This window comes from Chelonia mydas, chromosome 22 (genome assembly GCF_015237465.2).
Source record: "Chelonia mydas isolate rCheMyd1 chromosome 22, rCheMyd1.pri.v2, whole genome shotgun sequence".
Classification (NCBI taxonomy): Eukaryota; Metazoa; Chordata; order Testudines; family Cheloniidae; genus Chelonia; species Chelonia mydas.
Window position 1 is genome coordinate 15033399 of NC_051262.2, and position 27446 is coordinate 15060844.

Sequence of the window (27446 nt, forward strand, 5' to 3'; positions counted from 1 at the left end):
GGTTATTTATGTGAAGGAACACAGGAAAATATCCCTTGCATGTGGCTGGAAATGTGACCAAGACATTCACGTGTCAGCTGAAGTCAATACATCAGTAACTTCCTTAAAATCCATGCAATCAAATAGCAAGCAGCGGAAGCAGAGTGGAAACTGCTTTAGGAGGTGAAACTTGATTTTTGTTAATTTAGGCATTTAATAATTATATCTTTCTAGAGTATAGGGAATTCAGTAGCTGGTGCCTTCAGGTAAAGTGGAAAATCCTAACAAACTAATTATTAAACTCTGCATTGGAATGTGATACAAGGAAAGGATGCCAAAAATGATGTATTTGAGCTGGTAGTCTATTCAGTTGCTACACCGGAGAAACCACTGCACCTTTCGGGTTGCAGGATTGTCCTTTTTTCTGCAGGCTTGTAAGTTGCAATTATATACAAGCATCCCCGGCATTTGACTGGTGCAACTTCAATTTAAGATGTGCCTTTATTTATACCATCTGTAAGTGCGTGTCTTGCTTTTGAAGCAGACTTTTGAAATGGAGACACTGTGATTTATGTTCTCCTAAAGGGACCTTGCCAAGTAATTTACACCTCAGTGCTTTAGAAAGCCTGATGTAGGGATTCTAATATGAGTAAGCATGTGCTCATGGATTTTTTTTAATCATTTCAGTGGAAAGAGCATGAGAGAGATTTTGATATTGCAGTTTGTCAAACCCAAACCCAACAAGGTTAGTGCCTAGGATTCTAAAAAGGATACTGAACATTTTATTTGCACTGTCCAAGTTGCAGATAGAAAGCAACATCATAATGGTCAGAAAACCCATGATATTACTAAAACTTTTTTAGTTTCATAGATTCATAGAGTTTAAGGCCAGAAGAGACTGTTAGATCATCAGGTCTGACCATGTATAGCACAGGCCAGAGAATTTCATCCAGTTTCTCCTGCATTGAACCCAATAACGTGTTTGACTAGACCAGAAGGGCATCCAGTTTTGATTTCAAGACTTCATTAGATGAACAACCCACCTCTTTCCTTGGTAGATTGTTCCAATGGCTAATCAGCCTCACTGTAAATTTTTTTTTTATTTTTGACTATGAATTTGTCTGACTTTAATGTCCAGCCATTGGTTCTTGTTGTTCCTTTCTCCACTAAATTAAAGAGCCTCTTAGTACTTGGTATGTATCTATACTGATCTCAGTTGGGTCAGTATTAGCAGCACAGGTGAGGTATATTTATAAAATAAAATGTGATTGTGCATCTGAGCGGGCTTCCTTTGTAATGCAAGCATCTTTATTTTCAAGGAATGCAAAAGATGATGGCCTAGTCCATAAAAAGTGCTTTTCCCTTCCTCGTGAGGGTCTCAAATGCAATTGGGCTTTGTACCTTGTTCGTGAGACTGTCCATCTGTGGTGTTCTGTATCCCTGGTGCATCCTAAATGCTCACTGGCAACAGTGGCCATGGTGGCTGCACAAGGCATGTGGGCGTGGCCCTGGGCAATGATATACGTGTGACACTCTACCCCATGTTCTTCATAGTGATGTGAAATGATTGACATAATGGTGAGGTATTTTATGCAAGATACATCCTATGAGGTGTCATTGGAAAATTTAGGATTTGCTGAATATGATTATCCTATTTCTAGGCAGGTATCATTTTTGTATTTGTGTGCACGTATCATTTTAAATATGTATCCGTATTTCAAATGTAATTACACATGGGTAACGCCCAGTAGACAAAATGTTTTCAGTCTAGATAGTGGGTGGGAAAGGGCCTATTTGGGGCAATGGGCTATTAGGAAAAAACAATAGGCCTTAGGAGAAGCTTATCTCCCAGCTGGCGATGAGCCTTCCTGAGAACACTCCAAACAGCTGATGAGTAACAGCTACTCTGACTCGACAGGGACATACGATCAGACCACCTGGTGCAGGATTCCATCTTGGGATGTCAGTATTTTTCCCCACAGACTGGTCTGGCAACAAAGCTTTGGAACAAATGTTTCCTGTCATATGCAAAAGCTATATAAGGCAGGGAGGGACTGGTGTTCTTCACTCCCCACGCAAGAAGACTCCTGGAAACACCTGAGGAAAAAAACCTGAACTTGGGGAAGTGCTGGACTCAGGCTAAGGGGATTTCTAGCCTGTGAATGAAACACCTGGAGATTCCAAGCTGTAAAGCAAGTGGAGCTTGCCCCTTAAGAATCTGCAGCCTGCTTGTATCATCTCTTAGGGTGAGAATCTGCTAATTCATATCCAGTCTATTTAATATATTAAGCTTAGTTTGCATTTTTGGTTAGGTCATCTGCTTTGATTTGTTTATCACTTATAATCACTTAAAATCTATCTTCTGTAGTTAATAAACTTGTTTTTGCTTTATCTAAACCAGTGAGTTGGAGTGAAGTGTGTGGGAATCATAGCTCAAGGGCAAAGGCTATTGCATATTCCTCTCCACATTGAGGGAGGGGCTGAACTTTATGAGCTTACACTGTACAGGTCTCTGTGCAGCGCAAGATGGTATAATTTTGGGTTTATATTCCAGAGGGGGTGCACACCGGGGAGCTGGGAGTTTCCTTAGCTGTAGCCTTCCTATGCAGAGGCTGGTCAGAGAGCCTGCATATAACTGCAGGTGGGTGTGTCCCTACTGGTATGTGGACTGGTGAAAGTGTAGGCTGGAGGGCTTTTCAGGTTGTCACAGCAGTACAGTGTGAAAGGTAGCACAGGCTGGTGGATCAGGAGGCTCAGTGGTACCCCAGTTCCTGGTGGCACCCTGGGGGGAACCGGTCACAGTACTTTCAGTGGGCAAAGTTAGTACTTTGGCTCCACTGTAACCTACACTGGGATGTTCAGATCTCTGACACGGTGCTTGGGGAAAGAAGTACAGTTTTGTGGGATGAGGTATACCCGGGACAGACCTGATTTCAATGCTGGGAGCACTTTTATAAGTCGTTAAATGGGACTCTTTTCAGTCAGAATGAAAAGCTTGTTAGTTATTTTGCTGCTGTTTGTTATGTGCCCACAGTCTGCCACTCGGAAGCATTTCACAATGCAGCAGATTGAAATTATCTGCAAGTGAGCATAGAGCGACAGCTTGGAAGAGGAGATACTGGTGCTCATCATACATGTGATCATTAGGGCATCATGTCGTCGGAGACCTGTGGGACCCATCTGTAGTACTGAGCTGTAATAGATCCTTCAGACTCCGTAACTCCTGGGGAAGGGATAGAAAAAAGGGATTAAAAAGCCCTATTGAGTGGCAATATCTTCAAACTTTAATATCCCTTCATGCTCTGGAAACCGCCTCCACGCTTTAAATTAGGCTTCATTAATACCGCTGCCCCAGAGTATGTGATCTCCTTTTTATGCTCATGTACAGAACCCACTTGCACAATGATGGGAATTCAGATCCCAAGGAAGCTCCTGTAGTGACTAGATCATATAGGCATATATGCAGGTATGAATATTTGAAACCTCCTTTCTGATCAGTGCTGATTTCATGCAGTGATATTGGTGGGCAGTAAGATCTCAGTGGTGCTGACTGGAGACGTTCCAAAACAGATGCTGTGGGGTTATCTCCCCTCCCCCCAGCCCTTTGTTGTTGGCAACTGGAATATGCTTGGAACATATCGCTGTGAAATAAACTTCACATCAGCCCCAAGCTGATAAATAGATATAATGATCTATGTTTAAACACAAACCTAAGGTGTTAAAACATTAGTTTCCCTTTGGCCCACTTGGTCTCCAGTGGAAGACAGATTCTGGACAAATACAGTGGGAAGTTTCCAGGTCTTGCAATGGTTTCATGGGACCAGTTGAGCCAAGTGCAGAGATGATCCTCATTGCTAGTGAGAAAAGGTGCTGGGGTCTGTTTTTCTCATTAAGCTAGCCTTCTGGTTTGAGGGGACATTATTTTTATAGAATTATAGGAAAGCTTGTTGAAAATTATTCAGATTAGCTAACGGGGCTTTTGTGTTTCTGGGTCTCTGTTGTGTGTGAGAATGAGTTTATGATGTTTCCTATGTGGTAGTTTGGGACTAGGCCAATTCCAAATGACTAGCCTGGTGGATGTTTTCCAGTTGTTTTCGTTATACCACAATGGACATAATATTAATCTCTCAGTCTGTTATGGGAGAAGCAATCAGTCAGTGGCGTTGCTGCACTTTCTCTTTTGTATGGCTGCCGAGGAATTATAGTGCTGAAGATTGTAGCAGATGTAGCCTTATGCCAATCTCCTAATGTCTGTAAACTGTGCCCCTGAGAAGTCTGCACCGCCCAAGGAATGTTCTGTTCCTTATCTCCTTTATTTGCTTTGCTTTGTTCTCTCAAAACAATGGAGCAATTTACATGATTTGTACCCACTTTGCATTACTTAGGCCTTTCCAGCACGGTGTATCATTCAGGTAGGTCTTTAGAAAAGGTAATTCTTTTACATTTTGTATTGCCTTTGAGTTATTAATAGTGCAGACAGTTATGCATCTGGTTTAATCCCCTCATCCGTATATGTAATATGTACTGGGAATGAGAATTGTGGCCTAGTGGCCAGAACACAGTACCGGGAAGTCCTGTGTGTTCTAGGCCCTGCTCTGATGCTGACTATTTGTGGCCTTGGTCAAGTCACTTAAATGCTTTATTGGTAACACCTAGGGCTGGTCTACACTGAAAAGTTGCATTGGCATAGCTACGTCTCAGGAGTGTGAAAAATCCACACCTCTGAAAGACAATCAAACTGACCTAACCCCTGGCAGTGCTAGGCTGACAGAGGAATTCTTCTGTCAACCTAGCTACCACAGCTCAGGGAGATGAATTACCTACAATGATTGGGAGAACCCCTCCTATTGCTGTAATAAATGTCTATGCTGTGCCGCAGGAGCATTTTAAATGGAGGCATAGACCTGCATGTCCTGCAGGCAAGATTGGCAGTGTCCTGGGAAGAACTAGCCTAGGACAGGGCACTGGTAGATACTGGTTGAAACTGGGAAAATAAAATTATTATTAGACTAATGCGAATGAAAATTACTAAAAACTATTTAGCAATTAGATAATTTAATTGTTTTCATTAAGGGAAATACAATAAAACAAAAAAGAGCTTCAGCCTAAAAAGAGCTTCAGCCTAAAGCTGTGTGCTTTGCCTTGCCAAACAGAAACTTCTGAATTTGGGAAGTCCTCCTTTGTTTAGCAATGAAAATTACATATTTTTTAGCGCAAACAGATGGTGAATTCTGAGATTCAGACGTTTCCGTTTCTGAGGTAAACTGCCAAACTGTCCAGTCCAGTACTTTGTCCCTTGGTGTGGCTGGCTGGAGTGCAGCTGCTGTAACTGAATTCAGTGAGTACAGTGAAGCAAGTCAAAATATTTCAGCATGAGCAAAGACGGAAGACCAGCTGATCCAATTCATGGCTATGTTGAGAAAATTCACAAAGATGGCACAGAGTGTATTAAATGCAGAAATTGCAAAGAAAAAGGGAGTGGGAAGGCAGACTGTATGAAGAAACATTTTGCAAAACGCAGTGGAAAAAACAGATACTTTGACTAAATGTATCTGGTTATTAGTATCAGTCTCAGAGGACAAAGATACTGATAGTGCTGCTTTGCCATTGCCAAGCAAATCAGAAGAAAGACAGATCCAGGACAGCAAGGAGGAAGTGTCATGGTTTTTCAACCACATGTGAATATGTTTGTAACAAAAACAATGCTAGAACGGAAACAAATGATAGACTTGAAAATTTGCAGATTTTTTTTTATGGCTATAATATTCCCTTTTCTGTTATTGAGCATCCAACTTTTCCAAGCAACGATCAGTTGCATTAGGCCAGGCTACAAAGCACCCAGTCGAAAGCAAGTAGCAGGTGAACTGTTCGATTCTGTTACTGTTGGCTTGAGGATGGACGCATGCAACAAATTACACGGAAAAGCAGTTACATTAGTACAAGATGGCTGGAGTAATGTGCACAATGACCCAGAGACAGCTAACTATGTGCAGACAGAGAAAACTGTGGTTTATGTATCAGCAATTGATAAGAAGACTGGAAAGAAATGTTACGCTGGCAAAAGAAGCTAAAGCATTAGCAAAAGAACTGTATGGTTGTATTGTTAAGTATGACAAACGATTTGGAACAAGATGATATTTTGGTTACGTGTGCGTCAGATTGGCTAAATCTACTTGGAGAAGACCTTATGTCAAGTGCTTTGGTAATACACATAGATTTACACACACTTTTATAATCACCATCAGCCTCGATAAAAGACAGCCAAGGATGTGTAAAAACCCAAATCCCCGATGACATGTTGGAACTGTCAAATAACATGCCTGGAAATGTAAAAAATTGGCCACATTATCTCAGTATTGTGAGTGATCGCTAGCCAGAACTCGAAGATAGAGTGGTCAGTATAATTAATAACCAAGGGATTTATGGAGAATTGAAGAACTTGATCAGTCAGTTGAAACCAGTTGCTGTGGCACTTGGCACACTCCAAAGGGACACATCAGCAATTGCTGTTGCATGAGAAGCATCGTTGAATCGATTGATAAATGAAGGTCTTGCACCACGCAAAGCAGACGTACAGAAGAGATTTCTTAAGGCCATTATTCTTGTCATATGTTAGCCAGCCTCCCTCATCCAAAATACATAGGAAGGAAATTATCAACTGAACGAGAAATTGCAAGGCAGTGGTTGCTCAGCAAAAATCCTGACTTTCTGCCATATTTACATGCATTTAAAGTAGAAGGTCTGTATCCAAAACAAGTGTTTTAATCTATCATGGAAGAGGTCCCCTGTAACATAGTCACAAAATCTGAAGGAAGACTCATATTCCATCTGATTTCATAGAACTGGTGGTGCAGTAAGATCAGTGTCAAAACTGAGGAATAGACTCAGTCTGTCCACTACATCAAAGTTGATCTTCTGCTATGGAATACTCCAGGGCAAATGAACCTGGACTTGTCTACAACTCCGCCTGCTTCTGATTGCTTAATGGTTCATGCCTATAACACTGCATTATTGTCATTTTCATATAATCGAATGGTTGACTTTTGTTTCTATAATGTTGGAAACTGGAATATGAGTCATGACATGTATAACTTCCTTGAGAAAATACCCAACCAAAGTAGGTGCAGTTCTAATGTTAGGCACTATAATTACATTTATTAGTATTACTCTTAATGCAGTTTTACTTTTTGTTTGTACAGCCCTAAATTAATCTCCAAATCTACTGCCTTATGTAACCACCATTTGAATGTGTAACTAAAACTAAGTGTAATGTGCTGTTCAGTCATGAAACAGGGTATAAAATAGAAAATGCCTTAAATAGGGACTAACTAGTTTTTCCTGGTGTAGTAAAAACCATGATTTTAGCTTGCAAAAACCACGTCTGGTGGCCTGCAGGGAATGAATAGGCCAAATTCCACTCTTGGTTACTTTGGATTTACTATGGTGTTAGTCTTTTGGCTTCAGCTGAGTTCCTTCAGGTTTACACCATTGCAGAGGAGATCAGAATCAGGCCCACTGTTTGTAAAGTGCTGTCTGGTGAAATATTGTTCCCAGTCCTAATACATTTTTGGGAGAATTGTCTCTGCCTACCAAAGTAGCCTCCTAGCCATTCAGAATTGCCCCAGCAATCTAAGAGCTGCCCCAAATACCTATCAGTAGCAAACCCACAGTGGCAGAAGAGGTTTGTCAGCTCTGAAGGGTTGGGGATGAGGTGGTGATACCAGACAGTGAGATCTGCCTGAGATTTTGCATTTGCCCCAGGGATTACCTTGCTACTGTCTTTTTGCCACTTTAAACAGCTTGAATGCTTAAGCCTATTGTGTGTGCTTCATAAAACAGCCCTGGTTTCTTTAATTCTGCAGACCTGCTGCTAATGACAGACTGAAATAAAAATCACCTTTAACTGTGCAGCTTTGATTTGATTTTATACAAAGCTATTAACTCTCGCCACTTCAGGCTGTGTTTGAGATTAGCTGGATTAGTGGACTGGGAAAGAGGGGGGTAGAGGGGAGGACAATGCAAAATGGTTTGTCTGGATTGGTCTGAGAAACATAGCATCTATATTTCATTTACATTTCTGCCACAAATGACCTGATGAGTGCAGATACCTAAGATAAGGGATAAAGGATGATCAGCATTACTTATGATTTGAGGCGTTAAATAAGAACCTATTTACATCTGTTATATTTGTCTAGATGCTGTTACTCTGGGGTGGTGATGCCATGTAAGAATGTAGGTGGCTGTGACACACTGAGAGTAGAATTAAGTCTGTATAGCTCAGCAACTATGTGACTGCAGACAAGAAAACAAGCTGGAAAATTACACTGGCTTCAGTTCACCCACTGTGCTGCAGAATGATGCAAAAAAATAGGGATGGCTCCAAACGTCTCCTGCGCAAAATACATCCTGGCAGTAGGGGATATAATATCATCCACTAATTAGTCTGTCTAGTTTGCCTAATAAAAGGACAAGGGGCAGGCAGCGTCCGTGCTTATTTTGATCTGTTGGTTGTTGGTTTTTTTGTGGAGGTTTAAAGGAGCTAATGGCCATGACTAAGAGTGGAGACAGGGGACTAAGAAGGTGGTTAGAAATATGTAGAAAAGTTTTGAAGTCATATTTTTAAAGCTGTTTCTCAGGGCAGATGTCTGGAAATTGACAGGTCGTTTGACGGACTCATTTCTGGCCTTTTAAATCAGGTTTGCATTTTGAGGGGTTGGAGATTAAAAATAATCAATACAAATAGCATTTGTGCCAATTCAGGTATTGGGAAAAGAAACAGAGGTATTTCACAATGAGTTTCTTTTCTAGCACTTTGGGCAAGAACACTTTCAACTAGTGAAATTCACTTACCTCCGTTCTGGTTCACACCTCTGTTACTGCAGTTTACACTGAAATCAGTGGAGTTCACCAGCTTAACACAGATGTACTGAAGTCTTTACTTAAGTCCCTAGGAATGGTCTTTGTAACCCAGGAGAAACAAAAACAAATAGTGTTTATTTGAAAGACTAATAGAGGAACCCCCCCCCCCCACTTGAGAAGCCTTTTATTTGAGATCTCTTCTTTTCCTTTCTTCTTCTCGTTCATGCCCAGTATCTAAAATCTTCATTGGCTCTTGCTTGCAAATGGGCTTTGATTGATTTGCGACATAAAAGGACCTGTGTTCTGATTTCGCACTAGCAAATGTGGCCACCACTACATCAGTCGGACTGCTGAGCGATCCACGTTCAATCCTGACAACACAGAGGGACTCAATATAAAATCTTCCTGACTGAAGATGAACTGATTTGGCTGTCTTCAATATTTGGAAATTTACTGCGCCTGAAAAGAAAGGAACAATCAGGTTGGCTAGGGCCCCCTCATAACTCTGCTAATGCACTTCTCCTAACTGGCAACACTGTGTGTTTAAGGTAGCCATGCCCTCCAACAATGAGCCTTGTTCTTGGCCCACAGAACCCCCTTCTCTTCCAGTCCCATGTGTCCCACAGCTCTAACAATAGTCTTCAGCCCTGACCTGCAGCATCCCTTCATGTGGCAGTCTTCGGCCTTTCTTGAACAATGTGTGTTACTGGTTCTTAATTGTGCGACGGCTTTGTCGTATGGACAGGTGTGTGCTCCAAGACAAGAGGCCCACCATGTAAACTCACTGGGGACTCAGACCAATTGAAGTCACCTCTCCAGGCACTAAACTGAAGCTACAGCTTTGTCCTTTAGATGAAGCAAGGCCCATCGCCCCAAATGCAGCTGCCCCACTGTTTGGACATTTGATTCATCAGACTTGTATTATATTTGCTTTTATCTATGTATTTGTTAGTGTGTTTGTTTACTTTGTTGCCACCATGTTGTTTCCAAGTAGTGCAGTTTATTTTCTTTTATTTACACACATAGACCCAACAGCTCCCATTGTGATGCTTTAAGGCTAATTTTTCCAAAGAGTTCAGCATCCAATGTTCAGCCAACATATCTGACCTCAGTTGTGGTGGCTAAGCACTGTTAAGAATCTGACCATGGCTGTTAGTTTGATTCTGAAGTTTGGAGGACGGGGCAGATTCTCAGCTCTTCCTTTCTAGTCCAAAGGAGAGTGGAAAGAGCAGTAATCATCTCTCTGATTTACAAGACCTGTTTTCAATGTCAGCCAATAATTCTCAGGGCCCAGGATAGTATAGACTGCTGTTCAGTGGATCTAACAAGGCCTTGGGGTTTGACCTTTCCTATAAATAGAGAGTATAGTGACACTAAATAGCTTGGGATCTGGGGTGTGTATAATATGCATGACTGACGGAATCCGTTCAGTGAAATGTTATAGAATATATTGACTTTCTCAGAGCTCATGTGGGGCAGTGCTGGAGAGACAAAGCTTGGACAATTGACAGGCACCGTTAAATATATCTGGTTTATTTCCTCTTTCAAATTTGTAAATAAAATCAACCCACCGCGGGCCTGGCCTGTAGTTCTCAGTGTGACTTCAGCACCTCTGAAAAATCCTGCCCCTGTTACCACAGCATGTGAGCTATGTTCTCCAATGTATTTATTCTCACAACACCCCTGTGAGATAAGATAGCACTGTTATCCCCATTTTACAGAGGGGGAATTGAGGCACAGTGATTTGCCCAAGGTCACATCGCAGGTCTGTGGTGGAGCAAGGAATCAGACTCAACTCTCCCAGGCTAGCACCCTAATCTCTTGATTAGCCATCTTTTCAAATTAGGCCCTTCCTTTATGTCGGGTATATATTTAAAAAATGCAAAATGAGTCTGCTCACCAGTGTTATCACTTTCATGTTCTGTACAGCTCTGTATCTTCATTCAGAAACGCATGCTGTAGGTCTGGGTCTGGCTCCTACCCTGGCAAAAAAAAAAGACGGTCCTGGCTTGACAAAAGATATGTCTGCATCTTGAGGATGAGGTTTGTACAGGTCTCTTTGCAATAGGAGCTGCTCAAGTATAAAAGAAAGCCCTGTCCTGCCTTGGCACTGCTGTGTCACTTCAGATTGCGAGACCCAACAGTTTGTGTGATATGTACCTTCATATGAAAGTCATTTTTATGAACTGAGAAATTGAGTCTCTAATGAAATAATACTGTAGCAAGGGTGGACAAAACAGTTGGGGGACAGGTATGAGAGATACCTACCAAGTGACCTTATGTGAATTTAGCAGCCTAAATTATAAGGACTTTGTGGCAAATGAATAGCTAGTTTCTATGAATGTCTCTAACAGTGTTTATGACTGAGTGCGATGGCATTTAGATGGTTATAGGAAACCCAGTGTCCCCAAACCTACACCAGTCACATATTTAATGGGAGGCTGCTCTCTTGAGTACTTTATTATCAGCCTCTGATCAAGGGTTGAATGTAGTAGTGGTTCCTAATTTCTATCAAGGCTTGTTAGCAGGGTCATACTAATTGCGCTTGAGAGTGTTCCCGCAGACCCCATAGCAGTTTGAGGGAATCAGTGCATACACTAAGTCGCACCAGTGTATTTTTAGAGTTTTGTGTAATGTTGAGATTATGTGAAGGGCTTAATTTTCAAGAATTGTCTAGTCATGTCGGGTGCCTATGTTAGGTGTCATCGCAGAGCATGCCTCTTTGTGACACAGAGGAAGGCCCTCAGGCATGCTGTCCTCAGCTTCCTTTTGCTTCTTTCAAGTGAGTTGTTTTCAGTACAAAGTACTTAAATTAACAGTCCCCTTTTGGGGTCCAGTTTATTTAGTTTTTGTACATATGCTGTTTTCTTTGACCGCTCAGGCCCAAACTTTTCCCCTCAGGAAAGGAATTCCACAGCCATTCTTCCACAGTGGCTCAAACCAGCTTAGAATAATAGAATCATAAAAGATTAGGGTTGGAAGAGACCTCAGGACGTCATCTAGTCCAACCCCTTGCTCAAAGCAGGGCCAACCCCAACTAAATCATCCAAGCCAGGGCTTTGTCAAGCCGGGCCTTAAAAACATGTAAGGATGGAGATTCCACCACCTCCCTAGGTAACCCATTCCAGTGCCTCACCACCCTCCTAGTGAAATAGTGTTTCCTAATATCCAACCTAGACCTCCCCCACTGCAACTTGAGACCATTGCTCCTTGTTCTGTCATCTGCCACCACTGAGAACGGCCGAGCTCCATCCTCTTTGGAACCCCCCTTCAGGTAGCTGAAGGCTGCTATCAAATCCCCTCTTACTCGTCTCTTCTGCAGACTAAATAAGCCCAGTTCCCTCTGCCTCTCCTCATAAGTCATGTGTCCCAACCCCCTAATCATTTTCATTGCCCTCCGCTGGACTCTTTCCAATTTGTCCACATCCTTTCTGTAGTGGGGGCCCCAAAACTGGACGCAATACTCCAGGTATGGCCTCACCAGTGCCAAATGGAAGGGAATAATCACTTTCCTCGATCTGCTGGCAATGCTCCTACTAATGCAGCCCAATATAGCAACAAGGGCACACTGTTGACTCAAATCCAGCTCCTTGTCCACTGTAATCCCCAGGTACTTTTCTGCAGAACTGCCAGTTAGCCAGTCGGTCCCCAGCCTGTAGCAGTGCATGGGATTCTTCGGTCCTAAATGCAGGACTCTGCACTTATCCTCATCCAATTTCTTTTGGCCCAATCCTCCAATTTGTCTAGGTCACTCTGGACCCTATCTCTACCCTCCAGCGTATCTGCCTCTGCCCCCAGTTTAGTGGTATCTGCGAACTTGCTGAGGATGCAATTCTTCCCATCATCCAGATCATTAATGAAAATGTTGAACAAAACTGGCCGCACAGTCCAACAGTAGCCCCCCAGCTTCCACAGTCCATCAGTAGCCAGATTATTATCACTAGGACAGAAGACACATAATCCCCCCCTATATAGAACAGGCAGGGCAGCAGAGCAGAGGATAAAAGAAATTGAATGTGTTTCAGTGACTTTTATTTTCCATTATGGGGCTAGGCTAGCTGTATTCTGTACTCTCTCCTTGGTCCCTTACTAACAAAGCACCATCTGCACTGTAAGTTTTGTTGTCAAGCTGTCACTGCTTAATAGCAGCTCTCGATGAGACACTGACATTTTTAAAGGCCAGATCAACATGGCTGACAGCAAGGGTTCGTTTATAGGGATAATGCCAGCATTGTGCTGGGATATGGTAAATCAAATATAGAGGGAGCAGCTTCTTGCAAGTCATCACTTTCTCTCTCTGATAAAAGTCTTTGAGGTGTGGCTGCTTCAGCTTATCTCCCCATGCTGAAGGAAGCAGACACACACCAGATGGGAAATAAAGGCGGAGAAATGACTCTTCAAAGCAGGGAATGTGCAGATGGGGGCCCAGCAGTTGCATCTGGTCAGATTGGGACACCGTCAGAATCCCTGCATTAATGAAGCTTTGCAGGAAGGAAGATTTGATTCTGTATTTTCCATGAGTTCATAATGCACACAGGATGGCCGGAGGACGGGGGTGACATGTGCATGGAGGAGAGTTGTTTCATTAATGCAGAACCGTACATGAAAATTAAGCTTCCTCCCTTCCCTTCTGCAGTGTGACGGACGGAACTGGAGAAAGAGGGTTCAGGAGGAACTGAGTATGGTAGGTGGCACCAGAGGCTTGTGGGTGCAAGTTGGTGCCAGGAAGCTGCCTCTCAAACCAGAGAGCCTTACTATGTCACACCGGCCTCACAGCATGCTTAACAAAAATCTCTTACCTTCCAACTCTGCCTGCCTGCTGCAGCACTTCCTGCGAACGAATCACTGCCCACGGGGACACACATCGCTGTCCACAGAATCCATGGGGAATCAAACTTGAGTATTTGTGTGGCATCGTGGACAGAGCCCTGGACTGAGACTCAGGAGACCTGGATACTTTTCCCAGCTCAGCCACTGGCCAGCTGGGAGAGCATGGGCAAGTCACAGCCCCTCCCTGTGCCTCAGTTTCCCCATCTGTAAAATGGTTGTATGGACCCTGCTAAGTGTGTGTGCCTTCTCAAGGTGTTGGTGTATTTGGGAAATATGTACAGAAGGACCTGCAAAGAGAAGCAACATCAGACATGGGCCCAAGGATAGGAATCGGCTTGGCTCTAGACATTCCCAAAACCTAGTGGTGGTTGACCACCATGCCCTTAGCCAGCGTTGTTGAAGGAATATTGCCACTGACTTCCATGGGAGGAGGATTGAGCTGTAGCTTTCTGATGACATCTAGCTCTGATGTACTGTGGTGTAGAGGAGATGCCCCATGTTGATTTATTGTCTCGTTGCTTGCAGAGTGCAGATGCTCGCCGCGTGGAGCTACGCTGTGGGAGGGCAGGTTATTTTGCTGTAAGTGGGAGCTGCTGTCTTTGCAGTGATTCAGCAGTGATCACCTGCCAGGACTCACTGGCTCTTTCAGGCAGAGCAGACATCTGGTTAGCAGTTGGCTTTGGTTTTGCATGTTACCTGTGTGACTGGAAGGTCGATCTAGGATAAAAGGACCAAACTGCCATCTGGCAGGAGCTAATTCGTTGGTGTGTTGACTTGTTGCTGCTAGATGGGGTCACCATTTGTGATTGTAAATTCAATTGTGAAGAGGCCTATAACTTTGTGTATGAAGGTTCTCTCCCCCCCCCCGACCCCACCCCTCCTGGCATTAGTTTCAAACAGTGACATTGTTAATGATGCTGTTCTGGTGGCAAGGTAAATCAGGAGCATCAGATGCAGAAGTGCCCAGCTCTGCAACCCTTCTCCTTGTTCCTGTTGCAGCAGAGAGCAGAGCTCTCAGCAACGCTGCCGCTAACACCGCCAGCCCCTGTCGCATGGGTCACTTGAACTCCTTGCTTGCTCCCTTTCCATTGCTGGCAGGTGGAAGGATCGACACGCAAGTCAGGAAGCAACACGCTGTGTATGATGTGTTGGTGCTAGTGGATTCCTGTGCTCAGTCATTTTAATTTCAAGCAGCTTCGACCTCAAAGGGGGATGTGCTTTGGAAGTGGATGCACTTTTAGCCCTCTGGGAGACTTTGTACAAAAACAGTAACCGTGTCTTGCTGAGCAATTGAGGGGAGGGGTGTTAGTTGCTTTATCTCTGTTTCCCTGGGTGAGTTTCACAGTGATCCAAAATGTTGAGAAATGATTGTTTCTTACCCCGCTTTGTTCTTGTGCTCTGTTTCACATCTGTGTCACTCACAGGAGAGCTGCCAACTGTTCTGGGTAACTGAATTGAGACCCAAATTGTAGGTAGAAAAAAATCTCTACATATTTTAGGCAAAGCTGTTTTAGGAGAAAAAGAATGCCCTTCATTTCTAACGCATGGTATAGGGTGGGGACTTTTACCCACCTGGCTATTCCATCCATGTTCATATAAGTCATATGGCAAAGTTCATCTGTGAACAGGTATTGATCTTGCATGGGCTTCCTATCGCTGGACAGATTTAAACCCGGTGAAATCTCCATTGACGCCAGAGGGGTGGATTTGTTTAAATGTCTTTTACCAAGACGATTTTTCTTTGTCTTTATCGTCTGGCTTGGAGCATGAGACGCCTTTTATGCAATAAGCACGAGGGGGATTTTCAGGCAAAATACTTATGTCAGGCTACAACCAGCCATCCTCTTTCTCCACGTAGGGCAGTCTGTGTCTGTGTGTTGCTTAGAGTTGTCTCCATCTGACTGGCTGGGAGTGTCCTGCTCATACATCTGACTTCCTTATTGTGCTTTCAACCAACAACCCCTTTCTCTGCCTCCCTCATCCCCACCCAACAGCTGAGGAAAGAGTGGGGTGTGCAGCCTGTTGATGCTGATGCAGCATGAAGCAAATTGAAGAGCTGCTGCTTCAGAAAGTATTTTCAGCTGCTTTCCCAGGCACATCCCCTCCAAAATATGCCACCTGGCTGGGTAAGGAGGAGATGATGATGATTTACATTGCATTAACGTGTGGACACTGCAGTCATGGGCCAGGCCCCCGTTCTGCTAGGTGGTACAAAAACAACAAAAACGTTCTCCGCCCCAGAGAGCTTCAAGTCTAACTATATGACAAGAGACAGAAACTCTGCATGCGAGCAAGTGTGACTCTCATCTGACACCCCACTGCAGCTGCCATGGCACTGGGATTCCTCTTCTCTGTGGAGTGCTGCCTGAACAAGATACAGACAAGTTCTGGGGCTCTCCAGGACCCCAAAATGCCCTGTCTCCATGTGGTCTTGAGCGAACAATTTTCTTGGATCGTTAGAAGCCTGAATGAGCCCTGTGGGACGTTGCAGCAAGAGTCAAGTGACACTCCGCAGCCTGGATAGGCAGCATGTGCAGCGTGATTAGGAATCATTTAACATTCAGCCACAATTTATGTATTAGAGGATGTAATTTGTAGAAACACTTAGCCAGAGCCTGAGAATTTGAGCCCTGATGCAGGAGCCTATTCTTTTCAGCTAAGGATATGTCACAGGGTGACTGGCCCCTTTAAATGAAGCAGATCATAGAATCATAGGGTTAGATGGGACCGCAGGGGTCATCTACTCAAAGCCCCTGCCAAAATGCAGGATTTGTTGTGTCTAAACCATCCAAGGCAGATGGCTCCAGCCTCCTTTTGAAAACCGCAAGTGAAGGAGCTTCCACAATCTCTCGAGGCCTCTGTTCCATTGTCCTACTGTTCTGACCGTTAGGAAGTTTTTTCCTGAAATTTAATCTAAATCTCCTATGCTGTAGTTTGAACCCATTGCCTCTTGTCTGTTCTCTGTGGCGAAAGAGAACAATTTTTTCCATCTTTTTTTTGTGGCAGCCTTTCAAGTATCTAAAGACGGCTAGCATGTCCCCCCTTAATCTCCCCTTTCCTAAACTGAACATACCTAGTTCCTTCAGCCTTTGCTCGTATGGCTTGCATTCCATCCCTTCAGTCATGTTTGTCTCTCACCTCTGGATCCTTTCCAGTTTCCTCTACATCCTTTCCATACATTGGTGATCACAATGGGACACACTGCTCAGCTGAGGCCTAACCAGTGCTGAGTAGAGCGGTATGGTATTATCACGTCCTGTGACTTGCATGCTATGCCTCTGTTAATACAACCTAAAATTGCATTTGCTTTTTTCTCCACAGCATCACATTGTTGCCTCATGTTGAGTTGTGATCCACCACAACTGCCAGATCCTTCCCAGCAGTGCTGCTGCCAAGCCAGTTTTCCCCCAGTCTGTATTTTTGCATTTGGTTTTTCTTCCCTAAGTGTAGCACTTCACATTTGTCATTGTTGAATTTCATTTTGTTGTTTATAGTCTAGTTCTCCAATTTATTAAGATCCCTCTGAAGTTTAGCTCTATCCTCCAAACCCCCTAGCTTTGTGTCATCTGCAGACTTGATCAAACTTGCTCTCTGTACCTACATCCAGGTCATTAATAAAGATGTTAAACAACACTGGATCCAGAACAGATGGAACCCCACTTGAGAGCTCCCTCCAATCCGACATTCCATTAATAGTTACTCTTTGTTTTCAGTTGTTAACCAATTATGTGTCCACTTAATGGTAGTTCTGCGGAGCCCGCGTTTCTCCATCTTACTTATCAGAATGTCATGTTGGACTGTGTCAAAAGTCTTGTTGAAGTCCAGGTATATTATGTCCACCACCTTCCCCCTTCATCCTCCAGGTAGTCACAAATTGAATGTTTTATACATTGCTCTAGTAGCTTTCCAGGCATCGAACTCAGGCTGACTGGTCTGTAGTTTCCTGGCTCCTCCTTTTCCCCCTTTTAAAAGATGGGCATTATGTTAGGCCCTGGAAGACTGGAGAAGGGCTTTCCTGTCATCCATGAGCATGTAAATATTATTGCCAGTGGCTCCAAGATTTCCTCAGTTAATTTCTTCAGTGCCCTGGCGTGAATAGCATCCCGCCCCACTGATTTGAATTAATTCAAATTGGTCAGAAGATCTCTGATGTCTTCTTTTCTTATCCTGATCTGCATCCCTTCCCCTTTATTGTCTATGGTAACTTCGCTAGTTGTCTGGTCATATGTTTTTGTGAGAAGGCTGAAGCAAAGTAGGCATTGAGCAGCTCTGCCTTCCTATCATCTTCCATTACCAGCTCACCTGAAGTAGATGCTGTGGGATTTTAAGGACTACATGCACTGGGGTGACAAATGGACTATGTTTAAGGATTTTTGTTAAAAGCTTTGTACTGTGTTTTTATAATAAACTCTGTTGGCTTCAGTGGGATTTACATCTGAGTGAGCGAGGCCCTCTGCAGATAAAAAGTGAGAGCTAAGTGTTTGTGATGTTTGAAAATAGTCATCCACCTCCATTATTATTATTTTTGTGCTTTTTATTTGGTTTCTTGCCCTTCTTTAGTCATTTGTTTGAACACTGGAATGATGACAAAGCTCCTGCATCTGTTCTGTATATTCAAAGAGCTCTGGGGCTTAATGCCTGTAGTCCAGTCATTGAGTAATTCAGCAGCACATGTCCTTTTCCTCGGTCGTGATAAGGAACGATGCCATTGATCTATGAGATACGGCGATTCCTTTGAGAGGAATGTTTTAAAGACTGAGAAAGAGCAGGCATCTGAGACGAATGTCTTCATGGTTTAACAGTAAAGTGAGCAGCCCCTGGGAAAAGGCCACAAATACTGTGGAACCAAAAGACTAAAGGTGACAGATAAAGCATTTGCAGTAGACGGGATGAGAAATGCTCTGGCAACGCAGGATGGAAAAAGAGCTCCATTTAGATGATTGTTTTCTGCAAACTAATGGCTGCGATTTAAAAACAACACACATTAGGTCTGGCCTCCTGAAATTCTTATTTGACCTGGTCTTGTTAGGCCAGGGAGCTGATGCAGCATCAGGCTCCATCTGGCAGAGAGCGAGTGTCCAATTATTTCTAATGCCTCATAACTTACACCATGAAGGAATGGTGCTCTGAGATTCAGGGTGCTGGAAGAAAGGGCATTTGTCTTCCGGGGTGTTGAGCACCGAGCACTGCTCGATTGGGGATGCAGAGGAAAGGGTGAGTTAGGATCTTTTCTTGTTTGTATGATAGTGCTGCAAGAGTAACGCAAATCAGACAGAAGCCAGAAAATGAGCAGAAACTCGGAGCCTTGCTCAGATTATAGTGAGGTGCAGGACTGGGCAAGTTTGGGATGGGGGAATTGGCTGTGGCCCTGTCTTTCCTCCGTTGGTTGATTTGCATCTCAACCTTCGCCCTGCTGGACCCAAACAGGATTATTTCAGTAGATGTTATTTCCCCTTTTTTGTTTTGGTTTGTTGACATTACTGATCAGTTGCTTCTCTTTGCTTTGTTAAATATTAATCCATTTTTTAAAAAAATATCTGGATTTTCAGTCATAGGTACCTAAATGTAAGCTCCTAAATCTTTACTTAAGTGACCTGCTTTTCAAAAGTGCTGAGCACCCCGCAGCTCCAGATGCCTTCAATCAGAGCTGTTGGTTGCTTTTGAAAACCTGGCTTCTTGTTTAGATTTCTAAATACAATTTAGGAGCCAATATTTAGGGTCCTGCCATTGTAAATTTTAGCCTGTGTCTCTGTTTCAGATTTTGCCTAGTCCAGAATAGCTATAGACTGAATATTTACCTAGGATTGTTTTATGTTGATTACCGAAGCCTTTGAACTTGTTTCAGTGAAACACAGAAATACACAGCAAATTGCTCACTCAGAGATTCCTGAACGCTTCTTAGTAAGTTGTTAGCACTTGAGCCATACTAAGGATTCGTTGGTCCAGACAGTCCAATTCTAAATTTGGAGCCATCATTCAAAATCTGGAGACAAAATGGCATCCAAGATAGATTAAACTGATCGAACTGAAAACCTCTTATAAAGGCTCTAATAGTGGGCTTTAATTTAGTTTATAAAAACTTGCCTCTCCTCTCCTGATACCCTACCTCTTAGACTTGGGCCCATTTATACTAGGAACCATTAAAACTCAGCCCCCGTATAAATGCATCATTGTAGCATCTTTCCATACTTTGAGAATCCTGCAGTTGCTGCAGACTGACATGCCTTGAGTTTTTGATGGTGTCCCCCTCTGTCTAGTTCTGTTCTGAAGCAGAATGCTAATCCCCCTGTAAGCAGCCATAGCTGTGCTGCGGAGACATGGTGCTCTGGGTTTTGGTGGCCTGGGTTTCAAAGGGTAAGAACTCTTTTAATACCTTTGTACTTGCTTCACAGAGCAATGACCCACTGAGAAGGAGCTACTCCATACACGATGCATGGTGTAAACTGCACAATGTCAGGAGGATTAATAGAACTAGGCTATTTAGTTCTCACTGCACTGGATCTAATAAACCTTTAGCCGTTTATTATGTCTGGCCTTTTGTACCTGCAGTTCTGTCTGGGAGTGAATTATATTAAGGTAATATGGTTGAGAGAAATTAGATTACACAGAAATAAAATGGGCTGAATGCAAGAGCTAAAAGGGCAGCCTGTACTTTATTGAAAACAGGAAGGAGCGACAGTAACCTCCAGACAAGATGTGTGAGTGAAGTGGAGTTTTCCAAGAGGAGGATTTAAAGCGCTGGAGCTCTGCAGTCCTAAGAACTGTTTTCATCTCTCACAGCCAAAGGGTCCTCAGTGTTCTCTCTGGACTCTTGATCCAGCCTGTTTACATTCGTACCTGGATTATTTTTAAAACAATTCTCTTTGGACTCAAAGGGCCAGATGCGCTGGTACTCTCCTCTGGCCGTGTTGCACTGCTCTGGTGACACAGAGCAGCCGTTAACCTGGTTTAATGGGCCATTTAAATTGGGTTTATAGCTGCCAGGGCAGTGCAAAGCAGCCTGAGCCTGCCAAGGAGTCCAGTCCTAGATCATTCGGATACTAACTGTGCTTCTGCAACACAAAGAGCAAAGACAATGCAAAAATGAAGAGGCCTAAATAGCCTTATGAGGCGTAAATGACTTGTCTCTGAATGCTGCTCTGCTTGTCGCAGAGCTTGCTCCACTTCCAGTAGCTTTGCCCTGTTTTGAGGAAGAGTGAATATTAGTAGTCTCTCAGGATAGGGACTGTCCTCTGCTGAGCTGCAAGCCCTCAACACAAGTCACAGGAACAATGTGTCATTGCTGTCTGCCAGTGCTCAACACATGATGCCTGCAAACTTTAAAGAAAAATAGTGATGCTCAGAATCTCACACCCATATCTTGGACAGTGCAGTTGCTGTTTTGATTGACACAAGCACTGATACGTGTGTGTTATGGCAATAATTCTGTATGCAAATGTGAGGCAAACACATGGCAGGGTGAGAGCAGCTGTGAAGCTAAGCAGCACACAAACCTTGAGTGTGTAGGGAAAGCACAGAGTCAGTATATACTTGAGCAGCTGAACAGCCTGAAGCGTGTTACTTCATTGCCAGACTCAAATTGGGATTCTCTTCTCCCACTGCCAGCTCTGTTCCTTTCTCTGCTTTCCCCTTTATGCACTGAACACCCTCCCATTTCAAGCCCACTAAGCCGCCACCTTCTTTTCATTGCAGCCCCTTCCTTCCACGATGCCTTCCATGTGATGCAGTAACCACAAATAATAGGGTGCCCAAATGGTGTGGTCTTATTACTGCACTCTCCAGTCCACCTCCAAGCATGACGTGCAGCCCATATCTTGGTGTACAACAGATCACCAGGTAACACAGCTCCTTCCATGCCTTTCTGTGTAGGCACAGGAAGAGGTGGAAGTGGCTCATATCGTTACAGGCTCTTTGAGATCCTTAGGATGGAAGGCTGTGTATAATCAAATGCTGGCTGGGAGCGTTAGAACTGGAGTTAAGAGCCCTTGCCCTTCCATTTCTGAGCTGACAGAGTCCCAAGAGGCAGGACGGTTTTCTGCTGGATGACTCCAGTTGCCTAACTCCTGCTTTGCATTCTTTCCCAGTGTCTCTACAAGTGGATATTGTTCCAAGTCAGGTGGAGATCAGCGTAGGAGAATCCAAATTCTTCTTATGTCAAGGTGAGTGCTGTCGGCTGCTGCTGTCAGGATTTTCCAGCCATGTTTGTTGAGTCGCTTTTGGGGAACCCACTCCACTCAGCCCCAGACATATTCACATGTACAGGGACATACCATTTAATTCTCCATGTTGTTGGGTTTTTGGTTTTTTATTTTGTAATTCAAGCAGATCAAAAGCAATCGCAGGTATAATAGCAAAGGTGACAGAGGTGGTTGGGCTGGGAGAGTAAAGATCCACTTCCTGGGGCTGGGAAGAGAAGGCAGCTCTTAGCAGGTTTTTGTAACAATAAAACAACCAAAAACGAGCCATCGCAGAACCCCGAAGACCCCAGAAGAGATGCCCCAGAAATGTGTTACATCACATCTCAGCATTGGTCTTTTTTGTTTTAGAAGTATTTGTATTAGGGCCGAGATTTTTCAAAATCATCTGGGGGATTCTGATACCCAATTTCCAAGAGCTTGAATGGGAGCTTGGATTCCAAGCCCCTTGGGCAGCTTTGAAAATCTCCACCTCAGCCCCCAAGGATTTTAATACCACAGGAATCCTGCATTTTTAATATCACCCTTCCTGCCACTTGCTCCAACCAGCTGGGTGAAAGAAGCATGCATCCCGTGTGGTACTGCACAATTACTGCAGCACACCCCATTTCAGCACACACACATGCTACTGGCTACAGGTTTCCCTGTAAAGCAACTGGCCTGGTTTGCCTGGGTGAATTGGTTGCCTGGGTGCAACACTGGCATGATAACAAATGATCCTAGGTCACCCCTAAACCAAAGCATGACACTAAGCAAACATTAAAACATGGCTTGGAGCCAAGTTCCAGTGGTGGAGTGTCTGACTTCCCCAAGCATTTCCTCGTTAGAGCAAGGGAGGAGGCTGTGGGACCTAGGCTAGCGCAGCGCAGTGTCATTTGTTAATGTATGTAAAGTGCTTTGAAGGCAAAAGTGTCCTCTGAGTAAGTGCTACTATGATGACTCTACCTTGGTCTCAGCAAATGGGATTGGTTAAAATTCCTCTGACAGATTCCTCTGAACAAACAGCAAAGCCACATGGGAAAACCATGAAACGTGAGCTCCAAGAGATGGGTCCTTACAAGCTGCTTTGATATGCATCAGATGCAGTGGCAGGTTTAACTTGCTTGATGTGCTGGTGCAGCAATTTAACCAGCTTGGTTTGCAATGCGATGCCCCAGCACAACCTGCAAACAGGGATATTTATTGGAGCAGGAGGAGTGCTGTGTTTCCATGCTGAGCGGGGTGGGGGAAGAAGACCGAAGGGATGTATATGAGGCCATTCCAAGCCTGAAATGGGCAGCTGCTCCTTTTGGCTGCATGGGGCAGCAGCTAATAGATGTCTTTCTGTGAGGGTGGGGAGCTGTCCCTGGTGGAGCCAGAACATGGTGTATAATGTGTGAAACACTGCTGGGATTAGCCCTCTGGCATCTGGGCTTGTCAACAAATCCAAGGGGGCTTAAACGTGCCCCCTCAGGTGGGGTAGGCACTCTCACAAACCCAGCTCAGTAAGCATGCCCCACGCTGCCCGGGCATCAGAAATCCTTTGCCTGGTCTGGGCCCTTTCCACAACCCTGCAGGTGATGGCCGCCAGGGCCCTGGCTGGCTGAGAGGGAGCAGGTCCAATGTGCTTTGTTTCATCTCTAGTGACTGGGGAAGCCAAAGCCAAAGACATTTCCTGGTTCTCCCCCAACGGCGAGAAGCTGACGCCCAACCAGCAGCGCATCTCAGTGGTGCGGAACGATGACTTCTCCTCCACCCTCACCATTTACAGCGCCAACATCGATGATGCTGGCATCTACAAGTGTGTCGTCACCAGTGAGGAGGAGGGCGACTCCGAGGCCACCGTCAACGTGAAAATCTTCCGTAAGAGCACGGCTCTGGGAGCCTGCTTTGGGGTCGGGCTCTTCTGCGGGGAGGCCAAGGGACTTGCTGGGGAGGTGTGGCTCTTGTTAGTGAGGGGTGGCCAGGAAGGGGAGCTACCTCCCAAACAGACTGGGAAGTGGAAGGCTGTCAAAGTGGAGCTCATTCCTCCCTTAGCAGTGAGGGGAGTGTTGACTGTGAAGAAGGGTGGGGAGGGACATGAACAGGAGGCTGGAAAGTGGTGGGCAACCTTGCCTGCGAGGAGACGCTCACCTGTGAGAAGCTAGGAGAAGGGCTGGTCTGTGAAGGATATGGGAAGAGGAGAGTTTGTCCCACAAAGGGAGATGGGACGGAGGTAGTCATGGTATTTGTCTGACTGACCCCCCCACCGCCCATCTCTGTTGTCAGAGTTACTGAGGGAAACAGAAGCATTGAAAAGCCATTCGTGGACAGTGTTTACATCACTGCCCAGGCCAGGCTGGCCTTTGTGTCTCAAGCTGGCCAGCTAGCAGTGGGCAACTTCCATATTTCCTCTCAGTTAACCCTGTGATTTGTCAGGTTGGCCTCAGGGCCACGTTCCTCATTTGCTGCGCTTCCCCATCTAATTCATGTTCCTCCATCCAAACCAGACCCTCCTGGTGTCACCCACATGCTGTTAGCGGGGAGACTGAGAGCTCATCCTGAGGGTTACTTCTGGCTGTGTGAATGGTCCCTGGCCCATACTGCTGTCAGGAGCCAAGCAAAGGGATCCACAGGCTAAGCTGAATAGTTCAGGGCCAGGAAGGCCATTCCTAACACACCCTTTGCTTAAGCCATTCAGCGACCCTGCATTGACCTGCTTAATGGTGTGCGACGGATAAAGCAAGGGGTTGGTTGGCTGTGATGTCTGTTACTATCGTACATGCTTTGCTCGCCTCTTGTTACCCAGGGTCTCTGCACAGCAAGTAGGCCGGGGAGACAGCCAGCTCCAGCAGTCCCTGTCCACAACAGAGGTTGTTGTAGCCACTTTCTGGAGCCTCTGCCCTCAGGCCCACTGCTTTGAGACCTGGGTAGAAACAGAACAGCCAGAATCTCCAAATCACAGAGCTGGACAATCCCGTGGTCTTTGCAGTTTGCAGAACGTGCTTGGAACTTAGAAAGGGTCCTTCACCCCTGCTGGAGACCCCACTAAAATCTTTGATGCAAGATAGTGAGGTGCGAAGGTAGAGCCCAATGTGACATGAATGTCTGGGAGATAAGCATGGAATGATGTGCCTGGTGCAGATCAGGCAGTGTTGGGATGAGGCAGGATCAGGGCTCAGCACAGCCCCACGGGGGATCCTGCATTCAGGAGGCTCATAGTAGCCCTCAGCTGGCAAAGCTATCCTAGCTGTTCCTTCTCTACCAGCTGGGAGGTTTTGCGTTTGGCTTTCCCATAACACAACATCCAAATATGGACACTCTTGTGAATCCAGTTGCCTCTTGGTGTGTAACTAGCACAGGGTTCCTGTACCATAGTGCAGGATGCCAATGCCAAGCTACACACGTTGCTATGGCGTGAGCATCCCAAGTGGGTTCGTGCACGTGTATCATTGTTTCATCTGTGCTTTTAGTTGGCAACGTGCCTTGCAATTCAGATGGTGCCCACAACTCGCTGGGGCAGCAGCTCCATTGTCCTGTTGGTCTCCTTGTTTTCAGAGAAGCTGATGTTCAGGAATGCTCCCACCCCTCAGGAGTTCCAGGAGGGGGAAGATGCTGTGATTGTGTGTGATGTGCTCAGCTCGCTGCCTCCCACCATTATGTGGAAGCATAAGGACAGGGACGTTGTCCTGAAAAAAGATGGTAAGGAATGAGAGGTCTTGGCACTTGCCCTTTCAGAGGCCTTGTGTAGGTCTGCCGGGGTGGCAAATGGACAAGTAGGCACAGGGAACTCAGAGCAGTGAGGGTAAAATGGCACACATTAGGTTTGGCCTCCTGGGACCCTTATGATCATCCAGCCTGATCTCCATAACACAGGCCAGAGAACCTCACCCAGGAATTGCATTAAAAAACAGCATCTAGTAGTTGAAATAGAGTTGAAAGAGAAATCCAGTCTGGATTTAAAGACGCCAAGTAGTTAGCCTGTCCTGGCCAGAGCCCTCCCATTTCCCCTACCCCGGGCCAAGGAGCCGCACACAGTGGAGCCCATCTATGGATTTTATGGGCTGATGTCACTCCAGAGCACTGTCTCCCCTGAGCATGTGAGCAGTGTTGCCTCTGCAGCGTTTCCCAGTCCGTCAGTCTAGGCGCTTTGCCACAGTCTCCCTGTGAGACCTTGGGCAAGTCTCTCAGCCTGCCTGTGCCTCAGCTCCCAATCTAGAAAAGGGGGCTATAGCCCTGCTCTACTTCGTAGCGGTGGTGTGAGGATACACGCACTAAAGGATTGTGAAGTGCTTTGAGATCTACTGATGAAAAATGCTATATTAGAGCTAGGTATTATCATTATTTAAGACCAGACTCCACTCCCCTGGGAGACAAGCAGTAAATGGTTCATTGGCCCAAGCCAGGTATTGATTAAACTTAAAGTAAAATAAAAGTGCTGGTTGTAAAATAACAAAGCGGTTTGTCCCCACTGCCTCTTAGCTTGCTGTGTGAGGGAATCTCTCCTGGATGAGTTCTTCCTGGCAATGTCAGATCTGATTATGGGGGTGACTTTCATTACCCTGATGGAAAGGGAAGTTACATTACGTTAAGTTCTGTCTCCAAGCTGTAAGGGGGGTGGGGAAGTGCCCATTGGTTGCAGAGCTCTCTCTAAATGATCCTTGACTGAAGCTTCCTTTTGTCTCTTCTAGTCCGATTTATAGTCCTGCCCAACAACTTCCTGCAAATCCGGGGAATCAAGAAAACGGATGAGGGGACGTACCGCTGTGAGGGCAGAATCCTGGCTCGTGGGGAGGTCAATTTCAAGGATATTCAGGTCATTGTGAATGGTGAGCAGCTTGGAGCCCTGGCAGTGGAGGGGACCTGTGCTACTTGGGTTCTAGGCTGCTGCACACTTGTCTTGGAAGGAGAGACATGATCATCAGTTCACACTCGTGAACTGTCAGAATCATGATCCATGAGGCTTATTAATCTCACTCTGCTGTGTCAAATAAACACACCCATGAAATCAATTTGGCATTTACAAGATGTTTACAGGAAATTATCATGTCAGGAGTAAGCTTGAATGTCTCATAGCTCAAAGTGAGAGATGGCCCTCATTTTGATTCATGGATGGTTTTGTCCAACAGACCATCTTCTGTGCAATGTGGGTCCTCTTCCTCCCACCATTTGATAGAGACCCTGTGCATCAAATGTATAGGTGCAAACCTGCAGGTGACGTACTCCCTTTGGCGCAAGGTTGTGATTCACTGGGCTGATTTGTGTGTATGGCAGAGGGCAGGAAACTTCCTTACCTGGTTATTTTTTACCCACCTGTTCTTTTCCCCTCTCTCTAACTCAGCTTCTTTTTCTTCCAGTGCCTCCTTCTGTCCGTGCCAGACAGAACACCATGAATGCTACGGCCAACCTCAGCCAGTCTGTCACCTTAGTGTGCGATGCTGATGGCTTTCCTGAGCCAGCCATGCGCTGGATGAAGTAAGATACTCTAAGCACAGTTTACATGGTTTAAGAGTATGGATGTTTTAACTGAGGCACTCGACGTGAGTGCTGCTTCCATCTGCAGCTCTGATTGAGCAGAGCCGGTCACAGCGGGGAATGGCACAATTTTAATTTAGCTAGTTGGCA

General features: G+C 45.0%; 1 protein-coding gene across 9 annotated transcripts in view; it reads left to right on the forward strand.

Moving 5' to 3' along the window:
- NCAM1 (neural cell adhesion molecule 1) overlaps positions 1 to 27446 on the forward strand; it is a 267775-nt gene that overhangs the window by 155484 nt on the left and 84845 nt on the right. For all 9 annotated transcript variants that reach the window (XM_043533907.1, XM_043533912.1, XM_043533909.1 and 6 more), the window contains 5 exons: positions 21753 to 21827; positions 23487 to 23705; positions 25380 to 25523; positions 26513 to 26650; positions 27179 to 27296. In XM_043533907.1, the coding sequence (XP_043389842.1) occupies positions 21753 to 21827; positions 23487 to 23705; positions 25380 to 25523; positions 26513 to 26650; positions 27179 to 27296 (694 nt within the window). The remainder of the gene's footprint in view (positions 1 to 21752; positions 21828 to 23486; positions 23706 to 25379; positions 25524 to 26512; positions 26651 to 27178; positions 27297 to 27446) is intronic.